Here is a 12,600-nt window from a genome sequence, read left to right on the forward strand (position 1 = left end):
TAAACGCACAAATATGACATACGATTCATGGCAAACATTCATCTTGTGAGCCAAACTGAGTAGAAGTCGTGATAAGATTAGAAATTCTTCAGCAAACTATCCCTATCCTATCCCAATCTGTTAGGAAAAGAACCAATACTTTTTGAAGTAATGTAAAGGAAATGTTCATCAAAAACACCTTTTATTATGTTGGTGAGTCTCTGAAGACAAACTTGCACTGGCCATATGATCTAATCCTCTCCCCAAAAAATTTTAATCTTATGAAAAATTGTGTCCTGGAAATACTATGAACACAGTAGTCAACTGTGCATAAAATTTCTTTTTATTTTTGTATCTTGTTCTAGGTACAAATGTTCTAGTTGTTCCATATTTTGTACATCTGTACATTATAAGATGCAGGGACCAAATAAATAAGTAAAAATAAAAGTGTATTAATGCAAAACTCCACCATATAGAAGCATCACATGTTGTAGCACCAGTCACATCTAGCCAATGGGTGATGCCCACTGTGGCAAACAAAACGCCTAATGGCACAATTCATATTTGCACTGATTTCAAAGCATATTCAAGGTGCATTCAACAAATGCTGCAATACCCCCCCCAGAAAGGGGTTGGGTTTATTCAGGATTCCAATAGACCATATTATTCCGCACTCTTTTGGCTACACAACTTTATTTTTCAATAATATCTTCATTCAATGTGATGGCTTTATGCAGCCATAATGAGAAGGTCTGTAGGCCCACACGATACCACTCTACTGGTCGATGTCGGAGCAAAAACCTTGCTCCGTCAATAACCTCCCCATCATCCACATACTGCTTCCCATGGAGTGCATCCTTCATTGGGCCAAACAGATGGAAGTCAGGAGGTGCAAGATCTAGACTGTATGGAGGATGAGGAAGAACAGTCCAATGAAGCGTTGTGAGCTCCTCTCGGGTGCACAGACTTGTGCCAGGCCTTGTGTTGTGGAGAAGGAGAAGTTTGTTTGCATTTTTGTGGCAATGAACAGTTCCAACATTGCAAGGGTTAACAGCTGTGTACAGCCAGCTGGCATTGAGGATATCAGACAGGTTTGTGCAAACTTGTTGTGATGGTGACAGATGCCTCACCCAGTGACTCACTGTGCTTTTGCTCACTGCTGGGTCTCTGCACACATTCTGCAAGTGCCTGTGAATATCCGTGATGCTTTGGTTTACTGCCAAAAGAAACTCAATGACAGCTCACTGCTTGGAATGCATCCCCATTACAGAGACTATTGTGAAGGTATTTATAGCATTGCCACCTGTCAGAACTTCATGAAACTTTAGGGGCTGAAAACAAATTCCACATTTTTTCAACCGAAATTGGCCAAGGGAAAAGAATGTGCTGCATTACTTACCGAATGCCCCCCGTATCAGTGTTGAATCTAACTTAGATGTTTATCTGATTCTGCATATAGAAGAGCTACAATGGACTGATGTATGGATATATTTTTCTTTGCACTACGGACTCAGTGTTAATCAGAGGTTCTTCCACTGGCCACAGGGGAGTCAGTGTACTGGTTTGTGATCTCAGGTTTCATCTGGCCTCACATCCTCAAGATATTACAGAAGGCACACTAGGGGATGTCAAGGATGAATACATTGGCAATGTGTCATGTATATTGGCCAGGCATTGACCCACCAGTGAACATGCAGCCTGGACCTGATAAATGTGTGTGAAGTCAGTTGAAACTGGTGCAACACTTTCCTCCATGACTTATTTCAAACAGCCACAGGCCAGCATACACATTGACTTTGCAGGCCTGTTCAAAGGGGCCATGTGATTATTTGTGGAGAGTCTGTCTAATTTCCCACGGATATCATCAGTGATATCAGCAGTTGTAATTAGAGCTCTATCAATGATTTTCACCACAAAGGGAGCATCACCACTATCACTTGTGACAATGTCCAACAATGCACATTGGGTGAGTCTGTTCCTTTTGCTAAAGAAGTAGCATATTCCATCTGACCACCATTCCTTTTCACCCTGCATCAAACTCCGAAGCAGAGCAGTTGGTCGGAACTTTACAGGCCCAAGTGAATAAAATGACGATGATGGTGACTTCTGAAATGTTTCCTTTCTTAGTATGGATCCACACCTGAATATGACCACAGTCTTGGTGATGCGTTACAAGGACACATGCACCATACCCTTTCCAATCTGAGAATGACTCAGTGGGCCCAGTCCACACAGTCATGCTCATACTATCACATGAACTCTTTAATCAGAGCTTGCACGTATGGCCATATACCAAGCTAGACCCAATGGATCATTATTGGTTAGGGGGGGGGGAGCAAACAAGAGTGCCTCGTATGCCATTGCAATCAGCTCCCTGCACTGGCAGTCAAATTATGTTGTGTCCAACACAACCTCATAAGTGTCCAAGTAGCCACCTGAAATGGCCTCCACTGCCAGTTATGCCTCCTCACTGTATCAGGTCCAGATCGCTAAGTCCCAGACTTCCAACACTACCCACCAAAGCTCCTGGCCATGCTCCCAGCAAGGCAAGAATACGACCTCTGCACCCCGTATCAACGCATTATGCCAAGATTATCGTGGGCAACAGAATATGGGTAGTTTGTGGAGAAAAAACTACTGCCCCAAGCTGTGGAAGTTCCATCCTAACAGGAAGAACAAATCCCTGTGACAATGCCCATGGCATCTATTGTCACTGAGCTGTTTGCACAGATGCCTGCCCCTCTGTATCACCACTCTCAGTTTCACCCCAGCCTCTACTGGCCCTATGGGCCATTTAAAGGGGAGGGGTATCTAATATACTGTCATTCCAGCAGTATGGAGACAGACTTGGAGAGTAACAGCAATGCTATTTATAAGGCAAATAATTCAGCTTTCAGCTGCTGCGACTCCAGGGATCATGGCAGATAGCTGTTGGTCTGTAACAGGATATAAATAGTTGACCACTTGGGTGACTCAGCAGTTTATATTTTGAATTTGAAACCTTCATTATGCTGATTCAGAAATACAACTGTCACTTCACTTGTCTGGACCAACACTTTGATTTGGAACTTTTTTTGACCATATGTAGCTGTTTAAAATTATTCTTTTTTCATAACTTCTGATTAGATCTCACATTACTTGCAATCATAACATTCACTGTCTACTGTATTTTCAACCATCATCTTAGTGTAAATTTTGATCTCCACATGCTACATGGTTCACAGCCATGACCTTCCTAGTTGTATCAGACAATGATGCAAAAATTGGCATCACACTCTTCCCATCAAAACTACTGGTAGCTCATTTTCTATCCACTTGTGACAAAGAAACATTTTATTTGAAAAACAATGTATCTGTAACACTGTTGTTAAAGTTTTCATTACTAAAAAGTAAACTACACTGAAGTAACAATTTATTTGTATATTACATAAAGTATCACTTTCTTATCTGCACATATGTGGGAAATGAAACAATTTACATCCTCCCACCCCATCCATCCAGACAAACATACATATACAGATGCAAATGTGAAGTATGAAAGCGAAAAATACAGCCACAATACTCACAGGTATATCAAACAGTGAAGTTGGTGACTTTGGAACAACTTCAAATCCCAATCCATAGAGTGCAGAGTACTGTAATGACACAACAAGAAAATTTTCACACTTGGGTTGGCTTTTACTGATGATGATAATAGAAAGGGCAATACATAAAATTCAGATAAAAAAGTAGACTGAAAATAAAATACAAACAATTATTCAAACTGATACATAACCAAGGTTTGACATTCTTAACAGAAAAACTATATCGGGTAATATAAGGGAGCCATTAAGATTTGTTGAAATGAGTTACCTGGTGACTGAAATACACTCCTGGAAATGGAAAAAAGAACACATTGACACCGGTGTGTCAGACCCACCATACTTGCTCCGGACACTGCGAGAGGGCTGTACAAGCAATGATCACACGCACGGCACAGCGGACACACCAGCAACCGCGGTGTTGGCCGTCGAATGGCGCTAGCTGCGCAGCATTTGTGCACCGCCGCCGTCAGTGTCAGCCAGTTTGCCGTGGCGTACGGAGCTCCATCGCAGTCTTTAACACTGGTAGCATGCCGCGACAGCGTGGACGTGAACCGTATGTGCAGTTGACGGACTTTGAGCGAGGGCGTATAGTGGGCATGCGGGAGGCCGGGTGGACGTACCGCCGAATTGCTCAACACGTGGGGCGTGAGGTCTCCACAGTACATCGATGTTGTCGCCAGTGGTCGGCGGAAGGTGCACGTGCCCGTCGACCTGCGACCGGACCGCACCGACGCACGGATGCACGCCAAGACCATAGGATCCTACGCAGTGCCGTAGGGGACCGCACCGCCACTTCCCAGCAAATTAGGGACACTGTTGCTCCTGGGGTATCGGCGAGGACCATTCGCAACCGTCTCCATGAAGCTGGGCTACAGTCCCGCACACCGTTAGGCCGTCTTCCGCTCACGCCCCAACATTGTGCAGCCCGCCTCCAGTGGTGTCGCGACAGGTGTGAATGGAGGGACGAATGGAGACGTGTCGTCTTCAGCGATGAGAGTCGCTTCTGCCTTGGTGCCAATGATGGTTGTATGCGTGTTTGGTGCCGTGCAGGTGAGCGCCACAATCAGGACTGCATACGACCGAGGCACACAGGGCCAACACCCGGCATCATGGTGTGGGGAGCAATCTCCTACACTGGCCGTACACCACTGGTGATCGTCGAGGGGACACTGAATAGTGCACGGTACATCCAAACCGTCATCGAACCCATCGTTCTACCATTCCTAGACCGGCAAGGGAACTTGCTGTTCCAACAGGACAATGCACGTCCGCATGTATCCCGTGCCACCCAACGTGCTCTAGAAGGTGTAAGTCAACTACCCTGGCCAGCAAGATCTCCGGATCTGTCCCCCATTGAGCATGTTTGGGACTGGATGAAGCGTCGTCTCACGCGGTCTGCACGTCCAGCACGAACGCTGGTCCAACTGAGGCGCCAGGTGGAAATGGCATGGCAAGCCGTTCCACAGGACTACATCCAGCATCTCTACGATCGTCTCCATGGGAGAATAGCAGCCTGCATTGCTGCGAAAGGTGGATATACACTGTACTAGTGCCGACATTGTGCATGCTCTGTTGCCCGTGTCTATGTGCCTGTGGTTCTGTCAGTGTGATCATGTGATGTATCTGACCCCAGGAATGTGTCAATAAAGTTTCCCCTTCCTGGGACAATGAATTCACGGTGTTCTTATTTCAATTTCCAGGAGTGTAAATCAGGCAGCACACATTTATGTTGCCCATAAAAAGTATCCATCCACATCTTTGTTATCTTAATTTTTACTGTAACCAGATAATAACGTTTAAGGATCTTGTGTTAGAAATTACACGAGAACAGATAACTCATTATGACTGTATTAAACTAACTTGGAGTTGTAAACTTTTCAGTTGTAATGAATTAAGAAATAAATATTACAAAATAAATATCTGGATAAAAATAAATGTATGCAAAACTGAGACAATAAAAAGTCATTTCACAAAGTGGTATGAATTGCTATAGGGTGCAATTCAAAGTTGACCACATTGTGTCAGGTTCACAAACTTTTTCAATTCTTAAGAAAAGTTACATGTGTACATTATTTATCAACAGTACCTCAACTAAAAAAACTCAATATTTCAGCTGAAAGGGTTCATTTTTCCAGGAACATCTACTAAAAATAGCACCTATATTTTGTAAGCTAGCTTTCAGCTCAATGGGGTGTCAGCTACCTGTCTCAAACTTCCAGTGGTTCAAGGCATCATATATTGGCAGTGTAAATGTAATTAAACATAAAAGAACATATGCTCAAGAATTTACTAATAACTAAATGATAAAGTTAGGAGGCTAGAATCAGAAAGTATTAGCAAGTAGGTACACAGTTCTGATTGTGTCTCAAAGTCTTGCAAATTAGTAGTGAATGAAATCACAAACAATACTATGAAAACTAGATTAATCATACTGAATTAACTCTAAATAATGATAATGTTTCTGATTCTTCTGTTATCAACAATACATTTAACTATTACTTTATAGATACCACTGAAAATGATATTTGAGTGAAATGGGACAGGCCATGTAGGTAAAACAATAAAATGAACTGAATTGTTGCAAGCTACCTTCAATTACAGCAGTTCTGCAGCTAATGAGTCTCATGAACAAAAAATTGGCAGGCTGGAATGAAGTTTTTCCTTTTCCATTGAAGATAACGGAAGCAAGAGTTACCCACACCATTAGTCCACCTAATAATAAGAAAAGTGTATTGCCACATAGTTTGAAACTGATTGTAGTCAAATCTTTGTATAAAAAAGGGGAAATAGTTGCCTTAGTCCCAACCTTCAGCAAAGTAACAGAGAAAATTATGCAAAAATCATAAAAGAGTATAATTAGAAAAATGACTGGAGAACAATGTCTGTGGGGGTAGAGTCTGTTCACTGTGTGTTAAAGAATATTAATGAAGGTTACCAAGCAACAGGAAATGGTGTTGCCTCAGTGGATATACCGGTTCCCGTCAGATCACTGAAGTAAGCACTGTCGGGCGTGGCCGGCACTTGGATGGGTGACCATCTGTGCCACCATGCATTATTGCCGTTTTTGAGGGTGCACTCAGCCTCGTGATGCCAATTGAGGAGCTACTCAACCAAAAAGTAGCAGCTCTGGTCAAAGAAACCATTGTCACGACTGGGAGAGTGGTGTGCTGACCACACACGCCTCCTGTCAGCATCCTCAGCTGAGGATGACACGGCGGTCAGATGGTCCCGATGGGCCACTTGTGACCTGAAGACAGAGTGCTTTACCAAGCAACAGGAGTATGTTTATATCTCTCAAAAGCTTTTAACAGAGTCCACCATGGTGCACTCTTAATAATACTCATAAACAGTGATGCCAGTGGTGAGCTGATGCTTTTAAGTGAATTGTGCCTAAAAGATAAGCAACGGTGTTCACAAGTTGCACGTGATAAATGAGAGGGTTGAAACAAGAAGTTCAAAGATAAGAAATATAAATTTCGCTGTCCACGATGCTCCACTTTACATCTTTTTGCATTTGTTTAAATGTTATGTAAATGAGTTCCCAAATATCCTAGACAACAACTCCATTATTACCATGTATGCTGACGACACATCGGCGTATGTTGGTCACAGGGTGCAGTTAGCCTAAATACAGGCACACCAATTACTTATTTTTTAATGCTTAGCACAATGCGTTTTGAGACTTTATTCTCATTTTCAAGTGCATTTATGCATAGGTTTATATGAATATGTTTGATGATGTCTGTATGTGTGATTTTCTGCCTCTCTTGCAGTCTAACTTCAAAAAGATGCAAGAGAGTCAGAAAATCACACTTGCAAACTTCACCAAACATATTCATGTAAACCAATGCACAAATGCACTTGAAAATGAGAATAATTTCTCGAAACACATTGTGCTAAGCATAAAAAAATGAGTAACCTGTGCAGTTCTCATTATTTAAATCATTATATTGAACTGCCTTGGGTTATTACCGTCAAAATCAAACACACATACAAATTTTATTCATACCTGAATACCACTCAAGTTGGTTGGTTGGTTTAAAAGAGGGACCAAACTACGAGGTCATCGGTCCCTTGTTCCTAATAAAACAATGCCAAAAGTGTGAGAATAAAACAGAAGAGACATATAACACAAAATGGAAAGAAAGGAAAAACCACAAGAACGAAGGAAAGGCAATGAACAATAAAAGGAACAAAAGAGGACAAGAAAACAACAGAGACGTTAGAAACAGAAGAGAGTAAAACAAGAAAGCAGATTACAGTGGCTGGCCGACCACGAGAATAAAAAGGAAAAGCCAGGCACTCTGCAACACATTAAAACCTCCACCCTAAAAGCACTAAGGTGGAGGACACAGAGGGACAAAGGACATGCGCTAAAACTTGGATCAAACGGTAAAACCCACCCTCACGAATAAAACGTAAAACAAAATCAGCCAATGAGGCGTTGTCAGATAAAATGAGTGGCAACGAGTCTGGTAACCCAAGATTTCGTCGCTGGGCAGTCAAAGTGGGACAGTGCACCAGAATATGGGTCACTGTCAACCAGGCGCCGTCCCGACACTGAGGCAGGTCTTCACGCTGCTAAAGGTAATCGTGGGACGCCCAAGCATGGCCAATGAGGAGCAGAGGACAACTGATTCCCTACGTGAGGTCCACATGGAAGACTTCCACACATTCGAAGTCTCCTTAATGACATACAGTTTGTTGTGCGTACTGTTATGCCATTCCATCTCTCAAAGCCATAAGTCAGAACGCAGGTCAGGTTCAGGGATGCCCATCTCCAGAAGTGGTTTCCACGTAGCCTGTTTAGCCAGCCTGTCGGCGAGTTCGTTGCCTGGGATGCCGACGTGTCCTGGGGTCCACACAAACACCACTAATGATGGGACCGGTCCAGGGCATAGATGGACTCCTGGAAGGATGCCACCAAAGGATGGTGAGGGTAGCACTGGTTGATAGCTTGTAGGCTGCTCAAGCAGTCAGTGCACAGAAGAAATGATTCCTGGGGGATGAACGCATATAGTGAAGCGCACGAGATATGGCCACCAGTTCTGCAGGGAATACACTGTAGCCATCAGGCAAGAATGCTGTGGACAAAGGCAAAGCCAACATTATCATCAGGCATCGAGCCATCAGTGTAAACCACTTCAGAGTCCCAGGGTTAACGGAGTCCTTAGGGCCACACGAGAGGTCCAGGCAAAGCTTCGGCCTACAGCTACAACACGGAGGTGTACATGAATGGACCTTGAGGAAAGGTGGTGAAGGGAAGGACTCCAGTTCAGACAGAAGCAATCGCATGCGAACCGCAGTCATTAGCAATGACCTGGGTCACCTATGCGGGAGGTGAACCGGCGTGGTTGGGAAAAGAAGACAGTAATTAGGATGTTCAGGAGAGCTATGAATGTGTGCAATGTAACTAGTCAGCAGTTGTGCACGTCTGATCTTCAATGGAGGCACTCCAGCCTCCACCAGTACGCTTGTCACTGGACTCATCCTAAAAGCTCCTGTCGCAAGTCGAACTCCACAGTGGTGGAATCGGTCGACCAAACAGAATGCTGAGGGTGCTGCCGAACCATAAATCACTCTCTCATAGACAAGGCAGGATTGAACAAGGTCCCTATAGAGCTGCAGCAGTGTGGAGCGATCTGCACCCCAGTTGGTGTTGCTCAGCCAGCGGAGGGCACTGAAGTGCTGCCAACACTTCCATTTAAGCTGACGAAGATGAGGAAGCCAAGTCAAATGAGCATCGAAAACGAGACCTAAAAATCAATATGTCTCCACTACAGTGAATGGATCGTCATTAAGGTAAAGTGCTGGTTCTGGATGAATAGTACGACACTGACAAAAATGCATGACACATGTCTTCATGGCTGAAAACTTGGGCTAGAGCCCATGACTGCGCCTTGTGGATGGCTTCCTGTAGGAGACGCTCAGCAACACCAGTACTGGAGCAGCAGTACGAAATGCAGAAGTCGTAGCTGCATACAGAGAAGGTGAGACGGAGGGCCCGACAGCTGCTGCTAGACCATTAATGGCCACTAAAAATAGAGACACACTTAATACAGAGCCCTGCGGGGCTCCCTTCTCCTGACTACGGATGGAACTATAGGAGGCACCAACTTGGCACAGAAAGTATGGAACGACAGGAAGTTTTGAATAAAAATCAGGAGCGGGCCCCAGAGACCCCACTCATACAATGTGGCAAGGATATGACATCGCCAGGTCATGCTGTAAGCTTTATGTATGTCAAAAAAGACAGCAACCAAGTGTTTGCGTCTGGAAAAGGCTGTTCGGATGGCAGAATTGAGGGACACAAGATTATCAGTGGTAGAGTGACCCTAGTGGAAGACACCCTGACATGGAACCAGTAGGCCACGTGACTCCAGGACCCAACCCAACCGCCGACACACCATACGTTCCAGCAGCTTACAAAAAATGTTGGTGAGGCTGACGGGCAGATAGCTATCCACGTCAAGCGGGTTTCTGCCAGGTTTGAACACTGGAATGATGGTGCTCTCCCACCATTGCAATGGAAAGACACCATTGGAACAGATCCAGTTGAAGATGATGAGGATATGTCACTTGTAGTCAGATAAGAGATGTCTAATCATCTGGCTGTGGATCTGATCAAGCCCAGGAGCTGTGTCGGGGCAATGTGCAAGGGCACTGAGGAGCTCCCACTCTGTAAATGGGGCATTATAGGATCCATTGTGGCGTATAGTGAATGAGAGGACTGCCCCTTCCAGCGGTCGTTTGAGAGTGCAAAAGGCTGGGGGTAATTCTCCGATGAAGAGGCTCGAGCAAAGTGCTCGGCAATCGCGTTTGCATCGGTAGATAACACTCCATTTATGGTAACACCGGGAACACCTGTTGGGGTCTGGTACCCAAAAAGACTTTAGATATTTGCCCGGACTTAGGAAGGGGACATATGGCACCCAATGGTTGAGACATATCTCTCCCAACACTCCTGCTTCTGTTGTTTGATAAGATAGCGAATGCGGGCACGGAGCCATTTAAACGCTACGAGGAGCTCCAGGGAAGAGTGCCACTTATGCCGCTGTAGAGCTCGGCGATGCTCCTTAATTGCTTCAGCAACTTCTGGTAACCACCAAGGGACTGCATTACACCAGGGGCACCCTAAAGAGCAAGGGATTGCGTTTTCTACAGCAGAAACAATTGTAGTCACCTGCTCAACCATCACATCGATGTTACCATGTGGGGGAGATTCAACGGTGACAGCAGAGGTGAAAGTTTCCCAGTCCCCCTTGTTGAAAGTCCATCTGGGCAGGCGTCCATGGTCCTGATGCTGGGGCAGTGACAGGAAGATGGGGAAGGGGTCACTACTACACAGGTCATCATGTGCTCTGCAGTGGATAGAGGGGAGAAGTCCTGGGCTGCAAATTGATAAATCAATGGCCGAGTAACTACCATGAGACACATTGAAACGTGTGGAGGCCGCAGTAATTAAGAGGCAGAGGTCGAACTGAGACTGTAAAGCTTCGACATCTCTGCCTCGACCAGTAAGCACGGTGCCACCCCACAAGGAGTTAAGGGCGTTAAAATCTCCCAAAAGTAGGAAAGGTTTAGGGAGTTGATCAATCAGTGCAGCTAATACATTCAGGGGTACTGCACCATCAGGAGAAAGCTATAACATTGCATACAGTTATTTCCTGTGTCATCCTTCTTCTGACAGCCACAGCTTCAAGAGGCATTTGAAGGGGTACAGTGTCACTACAGACTGAGTTGAGGACCATAAACACAAACCCCACTTGACACTCGATTGTAGTCACTACGGTTCCTGTAATATCCCTTACAGCCGTGGAGGGCAGGGGTCCTCATTGCCAGGAACCAAGTTTCCTGGAGGGCAAGGCAGATCACAGGTGTAAAGCTTAACAGTTGCTGTAGCTCAGCCAGGCGGTGGACAAAACCACCGCAATTCCACTGGAGGATGACGTCACCGTGAGACTGGGAAGGCACGGAACATTCAATGAGGCAGTTTACGCCTCAGGGTCACCTGCTGCCACCGACTTAGTGCCTGAGCAGTCTATATCCATTGTGTCTGAGGGTCTGGTGAGATCTAGGTCCTCAGCGGACGCCAGAATCTCCACCCCATTCTCAGACACAGAGCTTGTAGGTAGTTGTGGTGCGGGTGCCACCACAATTTCCTTGGTGTTACGGGTCTTCTTTTTGGATTTCTCTCACTGCTCCTTCGGTTTCCCTGTCTGGAAGGACTTCACTGGCTCAGTCTCCGGGACTGAGGATGAGCGTGAAGTCCTATGACCAGATTCTTTTGAGCTCTTCAGCCACTGGTGGGTGTCATCTTTCCCACTAGCAGAAACCTGGGAAGAGAGTGACCCAAGGGACCCCTTCCTTGTGAGAGAAGCCGAAGAAGACTTACGCTTCTCTGGCTTAGAAGTGGGGACAGACGTCCCTGATGGTTGGGGGGCGGGGCGGTGGGGGGTTTGCTCCCAAAGTAGGTGGTTCGGGAGCAACAGGAAGGGAAATGCCCCCCATCATCAAAGGGGCAGGTGTAGTCTTCCGTCTCTGAGAGGTGACTGGGGTTGGCGGAGCAGATGTTGCCAGAACTGTTGTAGCAGTGGCGTAAGACGATGTCATACGTACAGGATGCATGCGTTCAAATTTTCTCTTAGCCTCAGTGTAGGTCAGTCAGTCCAGGGTCTTGTATTACATGATTTTCCTTTCTTTCTGGAGAATCCTGCAGTCTGGCAAGCAAGGTGAATGGTGCTCTCTGCAGTTGACACAGATGGGAGGCGGGGCAAATGGATTATTGGGATGTGATGGGTGTCCGCAATCTCGACATGTGATGCTGGACGTACAGCGGGAAGACATATGGCCGAACTTCCGGCACTTAAAGCACCGCATCGGGGGAGGAATATAGCACTTTACATCAGAGCGGTAGACCATAACCCTGACATTCTAGGGCAATGTATCGCCCTTGAAGGCCAAGATGAAGGCACAGGTGAAAATCTGATTATCCCTCGGATCACGGTGGACATGCCAGATGAAATGTACACCTCAC

At 45.5% G+C, this 12,600-nt stretch overlaps 1 protein-coding gene across 2 annotated transcripts in view; it reads right to left on the bottom strand.

The window, feature by feature from the left end:
• LOC126471162 (run domain Beclin-1-interacting and cysteine-rich domain-containing protein) overlaps positions 1-12,600 on the bottom strand; it is a 166,220-nt gene that overhangs the window by 83,630 nt on the left and 69,990 nt on the right. For both annotated transcript variants that reach the window (XM_050099264.1, XM_050099265.1), the window contains exon 3: positions 3,546-3,614. In XM_050099264.1, the coding sequence (XP_049955221.1) occupies positions 3,546-3,614 (69 nt within the window). The remainder of the gene's footprint in view (positions 1-3,545; positions 3,615-12,600) is intronic.

This window comes from Schistocerca serialis, chromosome 3, assembly GCF_023864345.2.
Source record: "Schistocerca serialis cubense isolate TAMUIC-IGC-003099 chromosome 3, iqSchSeri2.2, whole genome shotgun sequence".
Taxonomy (NCBI): Eukaryota; Metazoa; Arthropoda; class Insecta; order Orthoptera; family Acrididae; genus Schistocerca; species Schistocerca serialis.